Genomic DNA, 23,966 nt, shown 5'->3' on the forward strand with positions numbered 1-23,966 from the left:
CTTTACCAGGACGCGGCCAGCGAGGGGTAGGGGGGCTGGCTCTGCTCTGACTCAACGCTGGCCGTAGTCACAGCTGTCTCCAGGCTGCCTGGGTGCAAATTCCACTTCTCTCTCTTCCTGCCATGGGACCATGGGCAAGGGCCCTCACCGCTCGGATTAAAACTTGTCACGACGGGAAATTTGTGGCTGATTATTAGATAATATAGGTCTTTCCTTAGTTTTGTTAGGAAGGATAACGGTAGTGTGGTTATATGGGAAAATGTCTTTATCATTTAGAGCTGCACGCTGAAATATTTGGGGATGAAATAATACAATGTCTCCATTTACCTTAAAACACTTCAGCCAAAAAGTAGATATTGCTGTTATGACCATGGTTTTGTGGTTATGTGGAAAACTTTTTCTTATATTTTACAGATGCTCAATGAAATATTTAGAGGTTGAATGTCATCGATGTCTGCATTTACCTTGAAATATTTTAGGAAAAAAGAAAGACAAAATAGCTGTATCAATTGTATCGAGGTAACTTATATGCCATTCTGTCTCCTCTGTGTTTGTAAAGGTTCATAATAAGTTTTTTAAAAGGAAAATAAAGTGCCAAAGGTAAAATAGTCTCTCCCTCCCAGTCAGAGCAATTTAATGCAGTTGAATTAAATGCCTGAAACAGTCACTGGCCCACACGGAGGACTCAACAATCTCTGTCAACATTTACTGAGGAACTACTTTGTGCCAGGCACTGGTCCAGAAGCTGGGGACACAGCAGGAAAGTCCCTGCCCTTGTGACAATAGGGAGTAAATATATGTTATCTAATCTATTGCTGTCAGGCTGTGATAAGTAAAGTGCAGAAAAACAAACCAGGTTGAAGAGGTGCAAGGGTACAAGTGAGGCAAGGTTGGTTTTAGGCCAGGTAATCCAGGAGGGCTTTCCTGAGGAGGTGATATTTGAAGAGAGGCTGAAGGTAGTGAGGGAAGAAGTCCAGGCAGATGGTCCAGGAAGAATTCCAGGGAGAGGAAACTGTGAGTACAAAGACCCTGAGGTGGGAGCAGATCTGATGAGATCTAGGAACAGCAGAGGGGCCAGTGTGACAGGAACAGTAGTAGGCTATGAGTAAGCAGTAGCTACCTCTACCACAGCAATAATGATTATACTATTGTTATTCTTACTAATGCATCAAAACCTTAAGGTAATCATTTTAAGATAAGGTAAGAAAAATCCCAAAGAAACTCTCTTTTCTAAGAGGTTAAGAGTGTGGGGGCTGACACCAGACTGTGAGGGTTCAAATTTCAGCTATTCAATAGCTGTGCTGCCTTGGGCAGGTTACTTAACTTCTCTGTGCCTCAAGTCCTCTATCTGGAAAGTAAAGCTAAGCGCCTCCCTCCCAGGGCTTGTGGGCTAGCGACAGAAAAGTGTACACCCAAAGCACTTGCACAGTGCCTGGCACATAGCAAGTGCTCAATAAAAATCATCACTGCCATTGTTATTGCTGTTGGGCCTGACTCTAGACTCTGGCCCTGTGTTTCCTCTCTGGGGGATAGGGATGGAGGTAGAGCTGCAATGAGTCTTAGGATAGCTGTTGTCCTGCTGATGACAGCAGGACAGGACAGCTCCCTAGCTAGGTCACCCTGGGTCAACTGATACTCTCCTTGCCAAGTTTCAGTTTCCTCATGTGGAAAATGGGGTCCCTCTTGGGACTGGCGTGAAGACTGAATGAGATATTAACGCATATGACGTGGGGAGATAGAAAGTCGGGGTGTTGGTCCAAGTAGGCTTGAGACCCAGCTCACCTACTTGCTCCTGGGGGACCCTGGGCAGATGGCTTCACACCACAAATCTTTGCTTTTCCCAGCTGTGAAATGGATCTGGGGTGGGTGGAGGCATCTCTCAGTGAAAGGAAGGTTCAAGTTTGGGATCACATGGAGCTGTGTGGTCCGGCACTACCACTTCTTGGCCGGATGACCTCACTGCTCCGGACCACGATTTTCTGTTTTTTTTTTTTTTTTTTTAATAAATTTATTTATTTATTTATTTATTTTTGGCTGCATTGGGTCTTTGTTGCTGCGCATGGGCTTTCTCTAGTTGCGGCGAGCGGGGGCTACTCTTTGTTGCGGTGCGCAGGCTTCTCATTGTGGTGGCTTCTCTTGTTGTGGAGCACAGGCTCTAGGCACGCGGGCTTCAGTAGTTGTGGCACACCGGCTCAGTAGTTGTGGCTCGTGGGCTCTAGAGTGCAGGCTCAGTAGCTGTGGCGCAGGGGCTTAGTTGCTCCGTGGCATGTGGGATCTTCCCGGACCAGGGCTCGAACCCGTGTCTCCTGCATTGCCAGGCGGATTCTTAACCACTGTGCCACCAGGGAAGGCCCACGATTTTCTCTTTTATTTGAAGAATGAGAGAAATAACTTGGAACCCTCCCATCCCAACCTCAGACTGCTCTGGTCTCCTGAAATCTGTCCATCTGTCTCTCCCTTTCTGTTTCTCTGTGTTTTTCTATCTCTCTGTCTTGCTCCTTTTCTTTGCCTCTCTCTGTCTCTCTCCATCCTATCTCTCTGACTCTCTGTCCTCTATCTCTGTGTCTCTGTATCTTTTTTCTGTCTCTCTGTCTCTGTTGTTTGTCTCTCTCAATGCCTGTCTTTGTTTCTTTCTCTCTGTCTCTTTGTGTCTCTCTGTCTCTGTCTCTGACTTGTTCTCTCTCTCTCTCTCAAGTGACACACACTGTGAGGTCCAGTGACGTATTACAGGAAGGGGCAGGCAGGGGGCTGGGCCGTGCACAATCCCAGAAAAGCGGCAGGAATGTCAGTTCCTTCCTCCTCGTGACTCACCTGGGCCTCACCCAGCTCCTACCTGCCTGCTGGGTCCTGGGCGAGGCCCATGGGTTTCGGGGGCTTCCCAGGGCTGAGGAAAGGAGAATCTCGTGCAGAGACAGAGAGGGAGAGAGATCGAGAGAGACAGAGACAGAGAAAGAAACAGACAGGTAAGGAGAGAGAGTGAGAGAGATAGAGCCAGAGGACAAAGACAGACTGAGGGGAAATCAGAGAGGGAGAGAGACAGAGACTTGACATATACACACTAACCAGGGACTTCCCTGGCAGTCCAGTGGCTAAGACTCTGCGCTTCCACTGCAGGGGGCACAGGTTCAATCCCTGGTGGGGGAACTAAGATCCCGCAGGCTGTGCGGCCAAAAGAAAAAAAAAAAAAAAAAGTAGATAACCAACAAGGACCTACTGTATAGCACAGGGAACTCTGCTCAATATTCTGTAATAACCTAAATGGGAAAAGAATTTGAAAAAGAATAGACATATGTATATGTATAACTGAATCACTTTGCTGTACACCTGAAACTAATACAACATTGTAAATCAACTATAAAATAAAAATTTTTGAAAAAAGATGAAAAGGTTCTGAAGATTGGTTGCACAACAATGTGAATGTACTTAACACTACTGAACTGTACACGTAAAGTGATTAAAATAGTAAATTTTATGTTACATGCATTTTATCAAAATTAATTTCTTTCATTAATAAAAATAAGGAAAAAAGAAAACAGCAGTTGAGAGCCAAGCAAGAAACAGAGGGACAGAGAGAGACTGACAGACGGAGTTAGTGAGAACAACCTCCAATTGCCTTCAATGAGAGAAAAGTAGAGACAGACTGACAGATACTGTGTGTGTGTGTGTGTGTGTGTGTGTGTGTGTGCGTGCGCGCGCACGTGCGCGCACATCCAAGACCCCCTCAGCCTCTTGCCACCTGCCTGAGGAAGTGACCCCCTCTGGCCTGGGCTGAGAGTGCGGCTGGGGCTTCAGCTGTTACCTCCCCAACTCCAGGAGGCCTGCCAGGTAACACCCATGGGCTTTCCCAGCCTGGCCTGGCCGCCTACTACCTGGGGGACATCTCCTCCCAGGGCCTTGGCTTTCCCTCTGCAAAAACAAGGGACAGAAGAGGACTCACCTTCAGGAGCGGCAGAGCTGGGAGACCCCTGAGGTCCGCACCCATCATTTTCCAGACAGAGAAACTGAGGCCCAAAGGGGAGACTGTAAGTGAGGCTCTCTCTGTCTCAGTTTGACCGGACGCCAGTGCTATGCAAGACACTGGTCTGAGTGCTTTCTCTATATAACTCGGTGACTCCTCACAGTGGCCTGTTTTACAGTTGAGGAAACTGGGGTTCACAGGGGTGTGGTAGGCTGAGCCGTGGCCTCCCAAGATATCCAGGTCCTAAGCCCTGCAACCTGTGAATGTTACCTCATGTGAGAAAAAGGGTCTTTGCAGATGTGATTAAGTCAAGGAGCTTAAGATGGGGACATTCATTATCCTGATGGTGTGAGTGAGCTCTACCTGTAACCACAAGTGTCCTTACAGAGGGAGGTAGGTGGACCTGTGACTATAGACAGAGTGGAGGAAAGCAGGGTCAGAGAAAGAAGATGTTTTGCTGCTGGCTTTGGAGATGGAGGGAGGGGCCACGAACCAAGGAATGCAGGATGTGCAGCTCGAGCTACTGAAAAAAGGCAGGGCGATCACTGCACCGCTACGGTCTCCGGTCTCTGGAGGGAGCGCTGCCCTGCTAACCCCTTGGTTTGGACCCCTTAAGACTCATTTCGGGGACTTCCCTGGCAGTCCAGTGGTTAAGACTTCGCCTTCCAGTGTGGAGGGTGCAGGTTCCCTCCCTGGTGAGGGAGCTACAATTCTACATTCCACATGCCTCGTGGCCAAAAACCCAAAACATAAAACAGAAGCAATAGTGTAACAAATTCAATAAAAGACTTAAAAAAAAAAAAAGACTCGGACTTCCCTGGTGGTACAGTGGTTAAGAATCCGCCTGCCATGTAGGGGACACAGGTTTGAGCCCCGGTCCGGGAAGATCCCACATGCCATGGAGCAACTAAGCCCGTGCGCCACAACTACTGAGCCTGCGCTCTGGAGCCTGTGAGCCACAACTACCGAAGCCTGCGTGCCTAGAGCCCGTGCTTCGCAAAAAGACAAGCAACCGCAATGAGAAGCCCACGCACCGCAATGAAGAGAAGACCGCGCTCTCCGCAACTAGAGAAAGTCTGCGCGCAGCGAGGGCCCAAGGCAGCCAAAAATAAAAATAAATAAAAAATATAAAAATTTATATTTTAAAAAAAGACTCATTTCAGATTTCCAACCTCCAGTGCTGTAAGAGAATATATTTCTGTTGCTTTAAGGCACTAAGTCGGTGGTAATTTATTACAGCAACAATAGCAAATGAATACAAGAGGTTAAATCATTTGCCTGTGATGACTTGTAAGTACAGAGTCAGGTTTGGACCCAAGCCGTCTGTCTCTACCGCCTGATCTCATAACTACCATGCTGAGTGTCTCTGCCTTCGGGGGACAAGAACCGGGAGCTGGAAGCCCCCAGCCTTTTTCCATCCCGTCCTCCACCAGTCAGTCCTCTTTGCCATGCCTCCCTCTGGTTTCATGATGCTGGGGTGACCTGGGGAGAATAGGGGAGCCAGAGGAAAAAAATGTGTTGAGTTTGTGCAAAGAAAGGTTTTCCTGCCTCTAGCACTTAGCAGCTCAAGTTTCCCCACTTAGCTGCAATAGCAGAAATAACCATTGCAATCCAAGGGCTAATGTTGCTAATAGATAAAAATCTCCTATCAGGGATGGAAGGGTGTGCCCCACCTTCAAAAAAAAGGAAAGAAAGAGAAAAGGATATGTTGAAGTCCTAACTCACCGTACTCAGAATGTGACCTTATTTGGAAACAGGGTTGTTGCTGATGTAATTAGTTAAGCTGAGGTCACAGTGGAGTAGGGTGTTCCCCTAATCCAATGTGACTGGTGTCTTTATAAGAAGATGGTCATGTGAAGACAGAGACACAGGGAGAAGGCCATGTGATGCTAAAAGCAGAGATTGGAGTTATGAGTTGCCAGCCAAAGACTGCTAGCAAATCACAAGAAGGCGCCAAGAGGCAAGAAAGGATCCCCTGACGGGTTTCAGAGACAGCACAGTCCTGCCAACACCTGAATTTTGGACTTCCAGCCTCCAGATTGCGAGGCAATACATTTCTGTTGTTTCAGGCCACCCAGTTTGTGGTACTTTGCTGTGGCAGCCACAGGACACTGATACAGCTCCTATGAATCAATAGAAAAATTAGGAAAGGATGGAAGAAGAAACACAATGACTCTTGTAAAAATGACACTGAAATACCATTTGCATCAGCTGGCTTTTGCTAGATTACACCACCCCAAATTTGAGTGGCTTGAAACAACAAACATTATGCCTTGAGATTCTGTGGCTTGGCTGGGCCCATCTTGGTCTAGGCTGGCTCAGCCGGGCCTGGTTGATCTTGGATGGCTACACTTGTAGGTTGGTTGTCAACTGGAATAGCTGGGATGCCCAGAGCCTCTGCCATCCTACAGGAGGCAAGCTGGTTGGCACAGTGGCAAAAGGGTTCTCAGCAGCAACAAGGTGATGACAGAAGCAGCAAGTTCCCCTTAGGCAGAGGCTCAGAACTCATGCAATGTTAATTCTGCCACATTCTATGGCCAAAGCAAGTTCCAGGACTGGCTCAGAGTTGAGGAGAGGGAAATAGACTCCATCTCTCTCTCTGTCTCTCTCTCTCTCTTTTTATTATTTTTGGCCACACTGCCCTGCGTGGTATGCGGGATCTTAGTTCCCCAACCAGGGATCGAACTCGCGCCCTCTGCAGTGGAAGCATGGAGTCGTAACCACTGGACCGCCAGGGGAGCAAGGACCGCCTCTTGATGGAGGGAACCGCACAGAATTGATGGCCACCAGCATCCTACCACACCCCTTCACCTACGAATTGGCAAAAATAAAACAGTTGGATGATACACAGAGTTGGCCAGTCTGTGGGGAAACGGACACTCGCCCACTGCTGGTGGGAGTGTAAATTGGTACAACTCCATGGACGGTCATTTTGCAATTGCTCTCAAAATTACAAATGTAGCAAACTTTTCTGATGTTGCAAAACCGCTTAACCGCTTCTGGGAACTCAGTACCTATGTTCTTCTTTCACAGCAGCATCGTTTGTAATACCGAGTGATGGGAACATACCAAACTGTACAAGAGGTACACTTAACCAATGGAAAAAAGAAAGGGGAAACTATGTAATTCAGGTTACATGATTGTCAGGTGGAAAAATCTAGGGGCAGAACAGTGTGTATCATATCCTGTTGTTTGTACATAAAAGGGGGGTGTGCATATGCCCATATTTGCTTGGACACGCATTAGCGAACTGCTCTGATGTCCCCTCACCTCCAGGTTTCAAATTAAGGACAGGGAAACGTCCACCCCTGCCTCCCTGCCCTTCACACTCTTTACCCGGAAAGTCTCGTGTGTGTGCAGCTCATGGCCTGTTTACCCAGCCTGAGTTATCAGCTAACCTTTGAGGAGACTGGCTGCTAGTCATGAAGCACCAGGAGCCGCTCTCTCCTCCTGGACTCCAGACTCCCTGGGGACTGTTCTCCCTTCTTCCCACTGCTCCTGAACCAAGGGGCTCAAGATCTACCTGGGAAGGAGGTGGGCTTCCTCCCCAAACTTGTCCCTGCTACAGCACTCTGTCAGGAAGAGCCACCTCCTGGCTCCTGTCTTTCTCCCTTAGGACTGGCACCTTGCAGAGAGAGCTCCTTGACTGTACTCCCTGATTGAGGGCCCTTCCCCAGAGTCTGGGAAGTCTGACAGTCCTGCGGAGTGACCTTGGATTGGTCGTTTCTCTCAGTTGGGCTCTCTTGTCTCAGCCAAGGGGGTAGGCCAACCCCAGCCTTGCCATGCCCGCAGCTAAATGATGATGATGATGGTGATGATGATGATGATGATGATGATGGTGATGATGATGATGATGGTGATGATGATGATGATGGTGATGATGATGATGATGATGATGATGATGATGATGGTGATGGTGGTGATGATGATGATGGTGATGATGATGATGATGATGATGGTGATGATGATGATGATGATGATGGTGATGATGATGGTGATGATGATGATGGTGATGATGATTATGATGAGGTGATGACGATGAGATGATGATAAGGTGATGATGATGATTAGAGCATCTGTTGTTCTCAGTGCTCTTCTCCGATGCATCAGTTCATTTTATCCTCACAGCAGCCCTGTGATGTAGGTCTTCCTATTTGCCCTGTTTGACAAATGAGGAAACTGAGACTCAGGGGGGTGAAATGTCCAAGACCACCCAGCTTGAAGCAACAGAACTGGAACTTGAATCCAGGCCTTCTGATTCCGCAGTGCTCATCCCCCTCTGCACGGGTGTGTGGTTCCCTTGAAGCCTGAACATCATTAGTATAAATCGCCTTAACAGTAAAGCAGCCAACGTTTATGGAGTGCTTACTGAAGGCCCTGGCTTGATGCCAGTTTAATGTCACCAGGGCAGTGACATATCACTCATCTTATCTGCGTAGGGACTGGTGGAGGCCTGATGACCTCACTTGTTTCCTTCCTGGGAAGTGCCAGCCAAGCTGTGGTCTCCTAAGATCTAATATGGATCCTGCGGGTGGGGCAGGGATCCCTGACCTAACCTCCGAGGTCAGAGCCTGAGTTTGCAGAAGAATGGAACTGTCCATTGAGGATTAACAATTCTGATTTAAAATCATAGGGCTTAGGACGTCCCTGGTGGTGCAGTGGTTAAGAATCCCCCTGCCAATGCAGGAGACACGGGTTCGAGCCCTGGTCCGGGAAGATCCCACGTGCCGTGGAGCAACTAAGCCCACGCGCCACAACTACTGAGCCCACGTGCTGCAACTACTGAAGCCGGTGCACCTAGAGCCCCTGCTCTGCAACAAGAGAAGCCACTGCAACGAGAAGCTCGCGCACCACAACGAAGAGTAGCCCCTACTCGCCGCAACTAGAGAAAGCCGGCGTGCAGCAACGAAGACCCAACGCAGCCAAAAATTTTTTTTTAAAATCCAGACTAGAAAGAAAAGGATCTCAGGGTTCAACACAAGGCCCCAAACAAGGGAAGGGATAGCCCCAGGGTTACTCCGCAAAGGAGAGGCCGGTGGGGACTCAAAGCTCGTGAAGAGACATTCCAAGCATCGGGGCTGGAAGGCCCTTCGTGGGTGGTTGAGATGGACCTTATTCCCATTGAACAGATGTGCAAATCAAAGCTGCCCAGCAGAGGCGGGGCAAGAGAGCAGTGCAGGCCTCATCCAGAGAAAGGGAGCTGTCTTCCCTCTCCCCTCTTGGAGAAACCCAGTGGTCAATTCAGTGGGGCCTGCGTTCAAACCCTGGTTGTGCCAATGTCCTCACTTTGTGGCCTTGGACAAGGCCCTGGACTGCTCTGAGCCTTAGTTTCCTTCTCTGTTAGATGGGGAAACTCAGGGCTGATTTCAACTGTACCAGTTGTAAAAATATTGAGATACCTCCAGATTTGGTTGGTAAAAATCTGCTCCCCCAAGACCCTGGTTGCCCCCCAACCTATGGCATGTCTGGGTCCTCCCAGACATCCCCAGGTTCTACTAACTAAAAGGGAAACACCAGGTCAGTGGAGGGCACCAGGACATTGCTCTAGTAATGGGGCCGAATTGTTACTGCTGCATAGCCTGGCCTATACTGACTGATGGTCAAATATTTTGACTATGCCTCCTGGGGTTAATGGCGATAGCTTGTAGGATTATTGTAAGGAGCTAGTGAGTTAACATCTCTATGGAATGACCAGCAAACCTATTAGTAATAATAATAATAATAATAATAATAATAATAATAACAACATGCCCATCGTTCTTCTTTGGCTTCGCTGAGTAGCCTCCAGCTTGTCCTACATGCCCCTCAGGAATCAGTTTCCCCATCTCCGCCGCATTCCCTAAGCCCTTTCCCCAACTCCCAGTGGCCAGGATGGCAGGTGGGGCCGCTATCTCCGCAGCCTATTTTGCTCTCCCTCTTCCAGGGCTGCCACCCTAGCCAATGCCCTTGAATAAAAGGGCAGGGCACCTGGGTTCCGCTTCCTCCTCTCTGGCCTGGATCATGCTCTGGCTCCTCTCTCCTCTGGCACTCCTAGGAGCGCTGGCAGCCTCAGAAGGTAGGCGCATTGTGTGTGGTCCCTCAGAGAGGGAGAGGGTGGGCCCCAAGGCCACATGGGTGGTGGGAGTCTGAGTGCCAGCTTCTTGTATCTTGGCTTTTTGTCCAACGGAAGCAGCTCGAGGGAGTGTTTGAGAGCATAGTTCTGGAGCCAGGCTGCCTGGGTTCAAATCCTGGCTCTGCCACTTCTTAGCTGTGTGATCTTGAGCAAGCCACTTAACCTCTCTGTGCCTGTTTCCCCATCTGTGAAATGAGGGTGATAATGACTCTGCCTCAGGGGGCTCTTGGGGGCATTCACTGAATTAATGTTTGAAGAGATAGAAAAGCGTTAAATTCATTAACTTGAGATGTCTGGGTTTGGGGGGTTTTTAATAAATTTATTTATTTATTTATTTTTGGCTGCGTTGGGTCTTCGTTGCTGCGCGCAGGCTTTCTCCAGTTGCGGCAAGCTGGGGCTACTCTTCTTTGCGGAGCACGGGCTCTAGGCGCGTGGGCTTCAGTAGTTGTGGCACGTGGGCTCAGTAATTGTGGCTTGCGGGCTCTAGAGGGCGGTTCAGTAGTTGTGGTGCACGGGCTTAGTTGCTCCGCGGCATGTGGGATCTTCCCAGACCAGGGCCCGAACCCGTGTCTCCTGCATTGGCAGGCGGATTCTTAAGCACTGCGCCACCAGGGAAGTCCCTGGGTTTTCTTTAATTAGCAGTAGTCTTTTGATGTTCGACTACCTGTGGGGTTTTTTGTTTGTCTTTGCAGAAACTCCTATATACCCTGGCTCCTCCCCTACCTTTTTGGAACAGTCCCTCAGAACTATCTGAGAGGGGGTATCCCAGGCTTAAGTCCTCAGGCATGCCCGAAATAAAACATAATCCTCAACTTAAAATTTTTTTTGGTTTGTATGAGGAGCTTTTTATGAGCTTAGAACAGTATCAGGTCATAAGTGGCCCTGCCTGAAGGTGAGTTATTATTCATAACTTATTATTACTCCTTTACCTCATCTGCCTATCTCCCCACTGGTTCTAATTCTACCCGCTTTGGCTGGGAATTAAGTGGTCAAAACCTAGCCAGGACCTCGCTGCGTGCGTAATTGTGGGTGGGACTCTAAGTCCTCATCTGTAAGAGGAAGGTATGAGTCAAGGTCAGACCTTCTCAGACTGTGTGTCTTAGAGCCTTGAGGTTTCTTGGAAGAGCCTCAGGGACCTCTTGGGGGTTAAGATGAAGACTCACTAGACATCGTCCTCAGCCCAGCTGATAAAGAGAAATGATGAAGGGAAATGACACTCTTATCTGTTCAGTTCTGGACTTGGAGGGGGGAAACGTTGCGAAAAAGAGTTCCACGGTGAGAACTGATAGATTACACGGAGATTATCCTCAGCCCCAGCTTGGAGGTGCTGATTCCAGCCCCCAAACTTTGCCCACACTGTTTTGCCCACCTGGAATGCCATTTACTCACCACCAGGAAAATGTTCCTTGATCTTCTCCCAACAGTCCTCCCACCCCCAGCCCTTAGTTCTATTCTGTATTTTTACTTTTATTATTATCCTTTTTTGGCCGTGCCAAGCAGCTTGTGGGATCTTAGTTCCCCAGCCAGGGATTGAACCCAGGCCCTTGGCAGTGAATGCGCCGAATCCTAACCACTGGACTGCGAGGGAATTCCCCTTTAGTTCTATTCTTGAATTGTGCGTGAGAGTGTGTTTGTTTGTTTTCCTTTTCTCCTCAAATCACAAGTTCTGATCACCCCTCTCTCTCCACAGGGACCTCCAAGATGTGTCCAGTCTGCCCTCTGCTAGGAAACTGCACAGAGATCATCTGTCCTCCAGCCCAGGACTCCTGCTTGTTTAGCCAGTTGCAGCTGGGTGGGGGATCGGCCAGGGGGTGGGCAGGGAGGATGGACAAAGTACCCAAAGTGGGTGGGCAGGGGTCAGAGGGGAGAGGCCTGGACCTGCCGCCCTGGGACTGAAGGTTCCAAACTTTGCCTGGTAGCTCAGCTCACTGCCGCGGGGGGTTGGGGGATGGGGTGCTCTCAACACCAGCTGAGGCCCCAGATTGACCTCTGGGCATTGCTGCAGAGGAGCAGAGGTCTGGGAGGGCTTGGGGGTGGTCTCTAACTTCCCCTCCTCAACTTCTGTCGCCAGCAAATGGGACTCTCGTCAAGAATGGGTCCTGCGTGGCCCCTGGGGAATGCCGAAGAGATGTCTACTCCCTGACCTACGGCCCCGACTTGAGTCTCTGGATCAGAACAGCCTGTTGTGAAAACAGCTGTAGCAGGTTTATCCGACAAGGTTGGTCAGCGCGACCTGGGGGTCACACACCCGGGTGGGGTGTCATGGGAACTTGGCCTTGGTTTCCGGCTCTGCCTGGCTGCCTGAGACAGGAAGAACCTCAGTTTTCTCATCTGGAAAATGGGTGTGAAATAACTTTGGCAGGGGGTGCATCCAGCGCAGGGCTGGCATATAGTAGGCACTCTATGAATTGTAGCTGTGCTTATCCAGTTATTGGCGGTGGGGCTGGAGAGAAGCCCCAGACTCTTATTTCTCCTTAGGAGAGGGGCTGCCCCGAAGGATAGTCAAGCAGAACAAGAAATGTCATGGGTGGTGATGGGCTCTGGTGTAGGGTAAGGGGAGGTGCTCATTTTCAGGTGCTGACTTTGCACTTGCTCGACCTTGACGATGAGCATCTCCTCGCTGGCTCACTCCAGACCTGTCTCTGAGTGGTGATAAAGATCACTTTTGGTTGCCTGGTTATTTTTTCCAGAGAAGGAATTTTGTATTTGGCAGGTATAGCAGTGGGGAGACTTGAGACAGCTCCACATTCAGGACTACTAGCCATCCTTCCAGACACCCGGGATTTCCCTCCTCCTAAACTGTGCACGTCAACCAAATAAAATAGCCAAGTCCAAGCTGAGAGGTGGGCATGCTATTCAGCATATAAAATGCCAATTATGAGTACAACTGCATCAAACAAAACTCCTATGTGTAAAGAAAGGTTGAAGGGACTACCTCGGAATACTTAGAGTAATTGTCTTTTTTTATTATTAAATTTTTTTTTTATTTTAAAATAAACATATACATATATGCATTCTTTTTCAGATTCTTCTACTGACCATTTTTTTTTGGTTCTTTTAAAATTTTTTATTTTATTTTATTTTATTTATTTTTGCCACACCACACGGCTTGTGGGATCTTAGTTCCCTGACCAGGGATTGAACCCAGGCCCTGGGCAGTGAGAGTGTGGAGTCCTAACCACTGGACTGCCAGAGAATTCCCTAAAAATCTTTATTTTATATTGGACTATAGTTGATTTACAATATTGTGTTAGTTTCAGGTGTACTGGAGTAATTGTCTCTTGGTAGATGCTCATAGCAGTGCTGTCTGTAGAAATACAATGTGAGCCACATTAGGGAATGAAAGTCTTTCTAGTAGCCACATTCAAAAGCACAAAGAAACAGGTGAAATTAATTTAAGAATCGACCTTATTTAAGGTACCATATCTAAACTATTACTTCAACATGGAGATAATTAATGAGATTTTTTACTTTCTTTTCCCAAACTAAGCCTCCGAAATCTAGAGTGTGTTTATACTCACGACGCCTCCCAAAGGGAACCAGCCACAGTTTAACTACTTAATGGCCGTGTGTAGACAGCAGCCACGTATCAATCAGCACAGTTCTCTACTTTTCTATATCTGCCAATGTTTCAGTATAAACCCATGTTAAAACGATACGTGGTGGGCTTCCCTGGTGGTGCAGTGGTTGAGAGTCCGCCTGCCAATACAGGGGACACGGGTTCGAGCCCTGGTCTGGGAAGATCCCACATGCCGCGGAGCAACTGGGCCCGTGAGCCACAACTACTGAGCCTGCGCGTCTGGAGCCTGTGCTCCGCAAGAGAGGCCGCGATAGTGAGAGGCCCGCGCACCGCGAAGAAGAGTGGCCCCCGCTCACCGCAACTAGAGAAAGCCCTCGCACAGAAACGAAGACCCAACACAGCCAAAAATAAATAAATAAATTAAAAAAAAAAAAGCAAAAACAATATGTGGCTTAGTTTTGACTCAGGAAAAACATGCTTAAGTGGCTTCCTCTTAAATGTTTCAGATCTCTAAGAAAACTCTGAAAACTAATCAGATGGTGGAGTACCGCTCTTTTGTAGAACACCACAATATCTTAAAACCTAAAATAACAGGATCACCTTTTCGTCACATTTGGAATTTGGGGTCTTTGAGGGAGGGCTTCTGTCTGTGTGGTCAGTGCTGTGTCTTGAAAACAGGGCCTGGCACACAGTAGGTGCTCAAGAAATGTTTGTGGAATGAATGAAAGAAGCCTTGGGATTCAGCCTGAAGGTTTGTGTAGGACAAATGAACAGAGTGGGGCCAGCTCCACCTTTGGTTCTGTTCGCTGCTCCTCGGAATAAATCTTCAAGGGCCAGAAGGGTGTCTGAGACCAGGCTGGTGCCACTTTGGAGGAAAATGCTTTGGGTTTTTTTGTTTTTGTTTTTTTTAATTTTTGGCTGCATTGGGTCTTCATAGCTGTGCGCGGGCTTTCTCTAGTTGTGGTGAGTGGGGGCTACTCTTTGTTGTGGTGCGCGGGCTTCTCATTGCGGTGGTTTCCCTTGTTGCGGAGCACGGGCTCTAGGTGCGCAGGCTTCTGCAGTTGCGGCTTGTAGGCTCAGTAGTTGTGGCGCATGGGCTTAGTTGCTCCGCGGCATGTGGGATCTTCCTGGACCAGGGATCAAACCCATGTGCCGTGCATTGGCAGGCAGATTCTGAACCACTGCGCCACCAGGGAAGTCCTGCTCTGGGTTGTTGTGAGTGGAAACAGCAAGAACAGAGGGCTGGAGGGGGAAAGGAGGGCTGAGAGGGGGTCTCCCTCAGCCCCATCCTATCCTCACCACAACCGCTCCCACCAGAAGCAAGACCCGAAGCTCAGCCCAACGGGGTGAAGTGTTCCTACTGTTCTGGGAATAAGTCGGCCCCATGTGACTCCCTTTCGGTCATGAACTGCACCGGGAACCAGACTGTGTGTTTCACTCTCAGTGGGACATGGCGTGGAGGTAAGGGTTCCCTTCAGGAGGTCAGTCGCATGGCTGGCCTCCCTCCCACCTGCACAGATCAGTGTTGAGGTTTATTTGCATGTGTGTTCTGGTTATCTATTGCTACTTAACAAATCACTTTCACCCGTAGTGGCTTAAAACGACAACAATCATTTTACTAACTCTTACAGTTTCTCTAGGTTGGGAATTCAGGAAAAGTTCAGCTGGACAGTTCTGGGTCTCTCATATAGATACAGTCAGAGGGTTGCTGGAGCTAGAACTGCAGGGCTGAGGGCAAATAGGGGCTTGATGAGCATCTCATACATGTAGAATCCAGGCTTTTCCATGTGTTCTCTCCACATTGGTTAGATTGGGCTTCCTCACAGCATGGCTGCCTTGGGGCTTTTTGTATGGTGGCGGAGACTCCAATACACTGAATAATGCAGAAACAAGGCAGCAGCTTGGGCTAGTTGGCCCCCTTCTCTCTCCATGTAATCTCCAAGCTTCTCTGTGTGATTTCTCCTCGTTGGTCAAATTGGGCTTCCTCACATCATGGCTGCCACCACCTTTACATGGCAGCTGAAGAATTCGAGAGCAAGTATTCCAACAAACAAGGTGGCAGCTACATGGTCTTTTATGACCTAGCCTTGGAAATCACACCTTGTCCCTTCTGCCGTGCTTTATTGGTTGAAATGGTCACAAAAGTCCATTTGATTTCATGGAGAGGAGGTATAGACCCCCAGCCTTCTGTAGCCCCTGCCGTCATTCTATCACTGGTCTCTGTTCCAATGCTCATTTCTCCCACTGGAAAGCAGGTGACTCTGTCTTGACTTGTAGCCACCTGGCACTGTGTGGGTGCTCCGTCAGTGAATGGAAGGTATGAGCCTCATATCTCACTTCATTCTCACTGTAACCCCAAAAATACAGTAAGGCTCCCACTTTTCAGGGTGGCCGGAGGGTCAGGCCCTGTTGACCCCACTGTGCTCCATGAGGGCAGCTGCTCTGGCCTTCCCCGGCGTGTGTGCTGTTCCTCCTGCCCGGGTCCCCCCCAGCCTTTTGGTCTTAAAGAATTTGCAGATGTATTTTTAAATCATCGCTATTGCTTGCAAATGGTTGGAGCAGAGGCTTTTTGAACAAAAGGCTTAGAATAGAACCAAACTGATCAGAGAATAGACTAACTATGAAGGCAGCAAAGTGAAAGAGAGAAGTGGCCTGGGCTTCTGCTCCTGGCAGTCTAGCCTGGCAGACTAGATTCTCTGAAGGGTCTTTCTTCTACAAACAGTGGCATGCTGGAAAGGTGGAGGTGGGAGGAACAAGAATGGGGGGAGTGGTCCACTCCAGTGGAGAGAGGTATTTTATCACCACCAGTGTTTAGAAATGCGGGTATATGGTGATAATAAAAAGCAGATTGACTTTCAGTTCGTTTTATTACTGGTTTTAACTGCTCTGCAGACAATATACCCTCTTACAGCCTGCTTCCAGGATGGATTGCTCCCACCACCCATCCCCCTTGGTACCATTTACAGATGAACTAGATGCTGTCAGAAAAGTTTTTCCATGATTTCTGGGGCTTATGGGAAGTTAGGGAAATTTCCAAGGCTCCCCAAATAAAACTAAAATGTGAGCAGAAATCAGAGATCAGTGAGTGAAAATGAAAGGCGCAGTGGCCCTGAGAGCGAATGCTGATAACAGCCTGTTTTAAGTGACTAGGTCTTGGGTCCACAGCATGGTTGGGGAGCTGACTCTTTAATCCCCACATAAGCCAGGGACCTTGGAAGGAGGCTGAAATGATCCCAAGTTGGTAGCACCTCCTGGCTCTCAGTATAAGCAAAGGCAAATTGTCTCCAGGGAAAAGCCCCCAGGACTCCCACAGATTGACATCAACCAAATGTGAGCTCACAATCCAGAGCCCATGAAATGCACAAGGAAACAAGCCACCATGAGTGACAGCAGGAGCAACAAACAACAGATAGAGGTCCACAAGGAACTCAGCTATTATAATTAGCAGCTACAGAACATAGCACAGCTATACGTGACATATATGAAGGAATAAAGTTAGAACCCTCCAAATGAGCAGGCAACAAGCGGTTGTAAGAAATGACCAAATAGATTTGAAAATGAATCATACAGAACAATCAGGTGAGCTGGGAACTTTCAGACAGAGAAAGACAGACATCAAGGTGGGAAGGCTCAAGCTCTGAGTCTCCCCGTCAAGCTTCCCCCTGTTTCTGCAGGGGGCCCCCAAATCCTGAAGGGCTGTGCTACACCAGAGGTCTGCCACCTGCAAGCGAACACCACCCTGGGCCCGGAAGCGTCTGGATTTCATCTCACCACCAAGCCTGAATGCAACCACGCGGCTCCTACCACCCACCCAGGTACTTTGAACCCTGACTTCCTGAGACCCTACCCTTTCTGCCCTCTCTGGATCCCAAATGCCCTTCCCGATCCTATGTGCTCCCAGGGTATCCCCTCCCCCTACCATCATGCTCCCAGGGAGTGCAATTACACACACGTACAGACTCATACCACCTGACACGTGGAAGCAGAAAGTCCCATTGGCATATATCCACACCTCCACAGACATCTACATCTACATCCCAGCACCCAAAAAACACACCTACAGAAGAGCATGTACTTCAAAACACAAACATCCTGTTGTGTAAGCGAGATTAGACATCTAAACTCGATTTAGATAAGAAATCTGGCGGTCTTTCCCTTTTCTTCACTTCCTTGCTTGTGAAAGAAGCCAGATTTGCCAATAGTCTTCTTTCAGCTTAACAAAGAACATTGACAATAATTTTCATCTTCCAGAAAAGAGAGATGTTAATTGAGATAGTATTTACCAGGGCAACAGCTTTTTAAGTGAGACAACTGACCAGAATTACAGACATTTCAGACCAGCAAAGAAAATGTTCAAACCTAGATAGAGCAGTATCCCCCTCAGCTCCGGGGATGTAGAAGATGCTCTTGTTAGAAACCCGCACAGCAAGGACAGTTCTGTGGTGAAGGGGATCTGTTTGCTGAATCTGCAGGCAAAGCAGGAACTTTCTCACCTTCACTTTCTCGGATTACCAGCTGCTAGGCGGTTTACTTTTCAAAACTAAGCAGAGGCTTAAATGAATGATCACGATGAAGAAAAAAAAAAAAGGAAGACTTGGGAGCTAAAATTTACAACGTGGAAAGGGAAAAAGGGCAAAATAGGATTACTAACCACTGGAAGGTGGGACTTGGAATTTTTGTGTATACAGTCCCTGCGGGCATATAACATATCTGTGCAGAGACACATCGGTTGTCAGATCCAGACACGTGGACAGGGAAAGAGACAGGTACAAACACACAAACATACAAAAGTACAAAATATACACAGACATACTGAAACACTTTACTAACATCCATATCTGTGCACCAACATATATATCCAAGCACTCCAAAGCTTGCTGGAAACACGGACCCCCCCAAACAAGCCTCCTATGTATACACGTAAACACAGACATGCACATAGATACCTATACACACAGGGGCCCACGGAAGCAGACACACAAACATCCCCAGCCCTCCCCAGACAATTCCAGAACACACAGAGTGCAACGTACGCACGCACAACCACGTGACCACATGTGCACACAGAGAAACAGATCTGCATGCTCCTACACACAAACTGTATCATCGCAGTAGTGCATCCACACAGCACAGTCACAGGCATATAGCTGTGTGCCCAGAAATGTACACACACACACACACACACACACACACACACACACACACACACACACACACACGTTGTCCTCCAGCCAGTTCATCTTCCTCTCTCCCCAGGTCCCCATGTACCTGCGACCCATACCAAGGCTAAGGTCACCATTTGTTTCACCTGCTCAGACCTCCACCATTGCAGCCCTCTCCCCTGCACGGAAGATAGGAACCACTGCCTTCAGATAGCGGGCATCACAGGTGAGTGCCCCTGCGGACAGGACTGGGCAGGAGAGGAAGAAATGGGACCTGAGACACCCAAGACCTCTCCTTGCCCTCCTGTGTTTGCTGCCTTGACTCCGGTCATGGTAGCCCTTTCCTGGCCATGGAGGACAGAAGCTGGTTGCAGTGGAGGATGTGAGCTTAAAATCCGATGTCACGTTTGTCATAGTTATTCCTGAGTAACCAAGCAGCTCAAGATGTAGAGGCTTAACCAGGCACAGAGGACAAATACTGTATAATTCCATTGACAGGAGGTAGCTACAGTAGCCAAAATCATGGAAAAAGAAAGCAGAATGGTGGTAGTTTCAGCTTTGCAAAATGAAAAATTTCTAGAGATCTATCATACCACAATGTGAATATTGTTAACAGTACTGAGCTGTACACTTAAAAGTGGTTGAGAAAGTAAATGTTATATTATGTATTTTTTACTACAATGATAAAAAAAAATACTTTGTGACTTAAAACAACAATGATTCTGGGAATTCCCTGGCAGTCCAGTGGTTAGGACTCGGCGCGTTCACTGCCATGACCTGGGTTCAATCCCTGGTTGGGGAATTAAGAGCCCACAAGCCACACGGCAAGGCCAAAAACACCAAAACCCAAACCAAAAACAATGATTTATTATTTCTCACCACTCAGTGGGTTGACCAGGCTCAGCTGGGCTGTTCTTCTGCTCCAGGGGTGAAGGCTGAGGTCCAAGGGGTGTGTCTGCACTCAGCTGGGAACTCAACTGAGGCTGCAATGTTCAATACAGCCTCTCACCTTCCGAGGCTTCTCTCCATGTGGTCTCTCATAGTCTGTAGCCTAGTTGAGCTGCCTTACAGTATGGTGGCTGGCTTCTGAGCAGGGAAAAGTGGAAACCACTGGCTTCTTAAGAGATAAGCCCAGAACTGGCACACTGTCACTTCTGCCACAGTCTATTGATCAGAGCAAGTCACAAGGCCAGTTCAGATTTAAGGGGTGAAGAAATTGATTCCACCTCTTGATGGGGGAGTGGTAAAGTCATGTTGCAAAAAAGCATGTGGGATGGGAGATACAGTTGCAAGGCATCTACTGCAACATTCTGGGCAGGGAGTCCCTAAAGTTCCCTGGTAATTGCTTCTCTTCATGAGCCTGCCCTCCATATCTTTCCAGTCTTAGGTGCAAGTAACTCTGTTTCCTGGAGAAATGGTTCCTGTGTGGCCTCCAAGGACTGCACATTTGACAACTCCGTCTTTGCCTTGACCTACAGCATTGGTTTTGGCTTCTGGGTCAACACCACCTGTTGCCAAGGCAACTGCCAAGAGCCCACTCCTCTCGGTACGCTGCCACCAGAAAGCAGTCAGATGGGTGGCCAAGGAGGTGGTGGGGTAACTTTGGAGGAGAATTTGTCCTGCGTTGAAGAGGGCGTGCACTCAACACCCATTCTCCAGCCAGGCTACCCTAAGGCACCCTGACCCCAGTTCAGTGGGAAAGCCCATTAATGTCATTCCCTTGTAGTAGAGCCTATGAGCGCACGAAGGGCCCTGGGAGGTCCTGAGAGTCCTCCCAGCTGACTGTCACTCTCCCCTACATAGCCACCCTGCCGGCCTCAGGCACCTTGAGCAAGTTCCTGTGTCCTACATGTCCTGGGGTCGACTCAGGGCCCTGCAACCACTTCTTCTACATGCAGTGTCCCAGTGGGGAGACAGAGTGTGTCCAGATGAACCTGGTGTCTGAAGAAGGTAAGGTGTGTGTATGTGTGTGTGCACGTGTGCACAAGTGAGCCTGGGTGCACTGGTTTTGGATACAGGCATGCCTGGGTTTGGGGGTCCATCTCCATCATTGACTCTGTGTGACCCAAGCCACTTCATCTCTTTGAGCCTCAGTTTTCCCTTATGATAAATGGGGATGCTGGAAGAACACCTCACAGGGTTTTGTGAGGATGAAATTAGTTCATGAGAGAGGTGATGGAGTGGAGGGCATAAAGCAGGACTCTGGGGCCAGGCTGCCTGGGTTCAAATCCTAGCTCTTATGAGCTGGGTGACCTTGAGCAGGGGACTTTCTTTCTGTGTACCTCAATCTCCCCATCTGAGAAAGGGGATAATTATAGTCTCTTATCCCCAAGACTGCTGTGAAAATTAAATAAGATAATCCATGAAGCTTCTAGGTGAGTGCTGTCCAAAAGAAATACACTGTTCACATGTGTAAATTAAAAATTTCCACTAGCCTTATGTAAAAGGTAACAGGTGAAATTAATTTAATAATATATTTTATTTAACACAATATACCCAACAGTTATCATTTCAACATGCAAATGATGTAAGACCTTATAAATGAGATATCTTACATTCATTTTTTTCCTACTAAGTCTTTGAAATCTGGTGTGGCTTTTACACTCACAGCCCATCCCAGTTGAAACCAGCCACATGGCAAGTGCTCAAGAGCCACGTACAGCTAGTGGCTACTGTACTGGACAGCTTAATTCTTGAACATAGTTAGGACTATGTATGGCATTTCAGCAAATCTAAGATGTTACCGATGGGAAGACAGGAAGACAGCTCTATTCAGGAATGTTAAAATGTGTGTGTGTGTGTGTGTTGGGGGATGTGAATGTGAGTCTGGGAACTGATGACTTTCAGTGTCAGTGGTCATCATTGTTATGTGTGTATAAGGCTTATGTGGACTGGACAGACCTTCAGTCAATCACTGTTCAGGGAACGGATGTGCTGGGGAACTTGTGTTTGTGTGCACAATGGGTGTGTGTGTGTTTCTGGGGGAGGGGTGATATGACAGTGGGCCGGGAGGCTGGGCATGTTGGTGTGGATTGCGTTCTGGTCTCTGGGCCATCATGGGAGCTGTTTGTGATTGAGGTGTGTGTGTGTGTGAGTGCATGTGTGTGTGTACATGTGTGGGTAGGTGTGCATGACAGTGGGTGTGGGACCATGACTCACGAACATGGCTCTTTGAGGAAGCGTACTCCAGCATACTCCAGGTCAAGATGAGACAAATACAGACGGTGCTGGGAGGCTTACATTTCTTTTTAACTTTTGTATTATGGAAAAATTCAAAGATAAATAAAAGAGTGAACAGTTTAATAAACCCCATGTACCCTTCACCCAATTCCGAGAATTATCCACTCATGGCCGATCGTGTTTCATCTCCACCTTGGCCCCGTATTAATTTGAGTACACACAGATGTCTTATCACTTGACCATAAGTATTTCCACATATGGCTGAAAGATAAGGACCTGAAAATAACCAACAGTTGTGGTGAGGTGTTTTTCTGTTGGTAAAATAACACTATTTCACTTTAGCATTTCCCATCAAGTCCTCAATAAACTGGTTACATTGGTATATTTACATTTACATATAAATATATCACATCCTATCATATTATATCGTATATGGATGGCTCCGAGGACGCATAGGAAATAGTTGGGAAACCGGTTGGAGGGATGTGTGAAGCCGAGTGACCTCCAAGTGTCATAGTTTTTATTAATATTGAACACAAGTAAAAGAACACCTGTAACATACGTGTACGGTATAAAGAATGACGAAAGGGACAGCCGTGACCAGCCCCAGATCAAGGATCAGAACATTCCTGGTGAGTTTTCCCCAAGGACATGGATTTGAGGGCCGGCCATTCCCTCCGAGGTTGGCTGGCTCCCATGTTCCCTTTTCCATGTGTCGAAGTCTTTTAGGAAGGCGACCCCGCGGGGCTGCAGGGAGTTTCAGGGCAATCTGCTCGATTGGAGGAACCCCCGGAATCTGGGGACAGCGACGCAGGGCTGGTGCCAGTGGTGGCGTGCGGGTGCCAGGCGCGCGCGTGCAGGGGGACACCGGCCAGCGCGCATCCTCACGTCCCCGTCCTCACCCGCGTCTCCGCAGGCGGCCGGAACCTCAGCGTGCGCGGCTGCGGCACCCGCGACCTGTGCCAGATCGAGGGGCTCCCGACGCTCCCCGGCCACCGGCTGGCCCGCTGGCCGGTCTGCAGCACTACCCAACGCGCCGTCCTGGACTCCGAGTGCCACTCGGGCGCAGCGCCTGGCCTCCGCCTCGCCCTGCCTGTGCTGATGGTCGCCCTGGGCACCGCGGCCCGCTCCTGAGCCATCCCACCCGGACCCCCGACCTCCTCCCCGGAGCCCGCCTGCTTGTCCCGCTAGATGGCGCCCTGGCTCCCCTCTGCTAGGGCATTTCTAGGGGCCTGGAAGCTTCTGGTGAGAAAGTCGAAAACCAGGGTTGAGCCTCCCCCCTCAGGCTAAGCGCTTCCCCAAGGCTAGTCCTCTTTCTTCACGCCAGGACCCCAAAGGCTGTACCTCCTCCCTCAGACTAGGCTGTTTTTCTTCCTCAGATAAGAGAAGCCACCATGGTTACACATTCTCCTTCAGATTGGGGGCCCCAAAGACCAAGCATCCTTCCTCAAACTAGGGGGTCCCCATCACCAGGCTACTCCCTCAGACTAGGGCTGTATCTCTTCTCGGGAACATTGGGCAACAACTCCTCTTACTCTCTCCCTCTTCAGGGTCTAGCAAAGTCCTGGGCCGTCAACCTGGGGCTTGAGGACCAAATACCACCTCCCCCCCCACCCCTGCAGTGTTTTAGAGCAGCCCATTTCACCCCCGCCATGGGCCCTCTTCTGTCTGGGCTCAGTCTCCCAGCTGCAACCAAATCTGAATGAATCGCCTTGCACAAAGCTGAAACGTTTGAGTTTCCTTTTTCTGACATTGCAGCCTCAAGTGGGGCCGGGATGTGATCTACTCTCTCCTCTGGGGATTCTGGGACCTGAGGGGACCTGCAGAGGACAATGTCTGGGAGCCAGAGTGGGCATAAGATCAAATGCTCCGTCTGGAGTGAGCGTCATTTTAGAGCAAGCACTGGACCCAAAGGACTGAGCAGAGAGGTAACATCGAGGAACTCACAGGAGGCAGAATGCCAGGAACATTTGCTTGCAGCTGAAAGTAATAGAAAGTCCAAGGAGGAGAACTGAAAAATTCACTCAGCATTCA

General features: G+C 48.8%; 1 protein-coding gene across 1 annotated transcript; it reads left to right on the plus strand.

The window, feature by feature from the left end:
• The first annotated feature begins 124 nt into the window (after nucleotides 1-124).
• Nucleotides 125-23,652, plus strand: LOC309617414 (uncharacterized protein). Its single transcript, XM_082369693.1, has 9 exons — nucleotides 125-1,014; nucleotides 9,882-10,013; nucleotides 11,761-12,288; nucleotides 14,908-15,051; nucleotides 17,265-17,405; nucleotides 18,847-18,978; nucleotides 20,134-20,298; nucleotides 20,556-20,702; nucleotides 22,849-23,652. Exons 4-9 carry the CDS (start codon nucleotides 14,994-14,996, stop codon nucleotides 23,064-23,066), a joined length of 861 nt encoding a protein of 286 aa, XP_082225819.1. The 5' UTR covers nucleotides 125-1,014; nucleotides 9,882-10,013; nucleotides 11,761-12,288; nucleotides 14,908-14,993; the 3' UTR covers nucleotides 23,067-23,652.
• Nucleotides 23,653-23,966: the final 314 nt, after the last annotated feature.

Source organism: Balaenoptera borealis (assembly GCF_965194805.1).
Source record: "Balaenoptera borealis genome assembly, chromosome: 19".
Taxonomy (NCBI): Eukaryota; Metazoa; Chordata; class Mammalia; order Artiodactyla; family Balaenopteridae; genus Balaenoptera; species Balaenoptera borealis.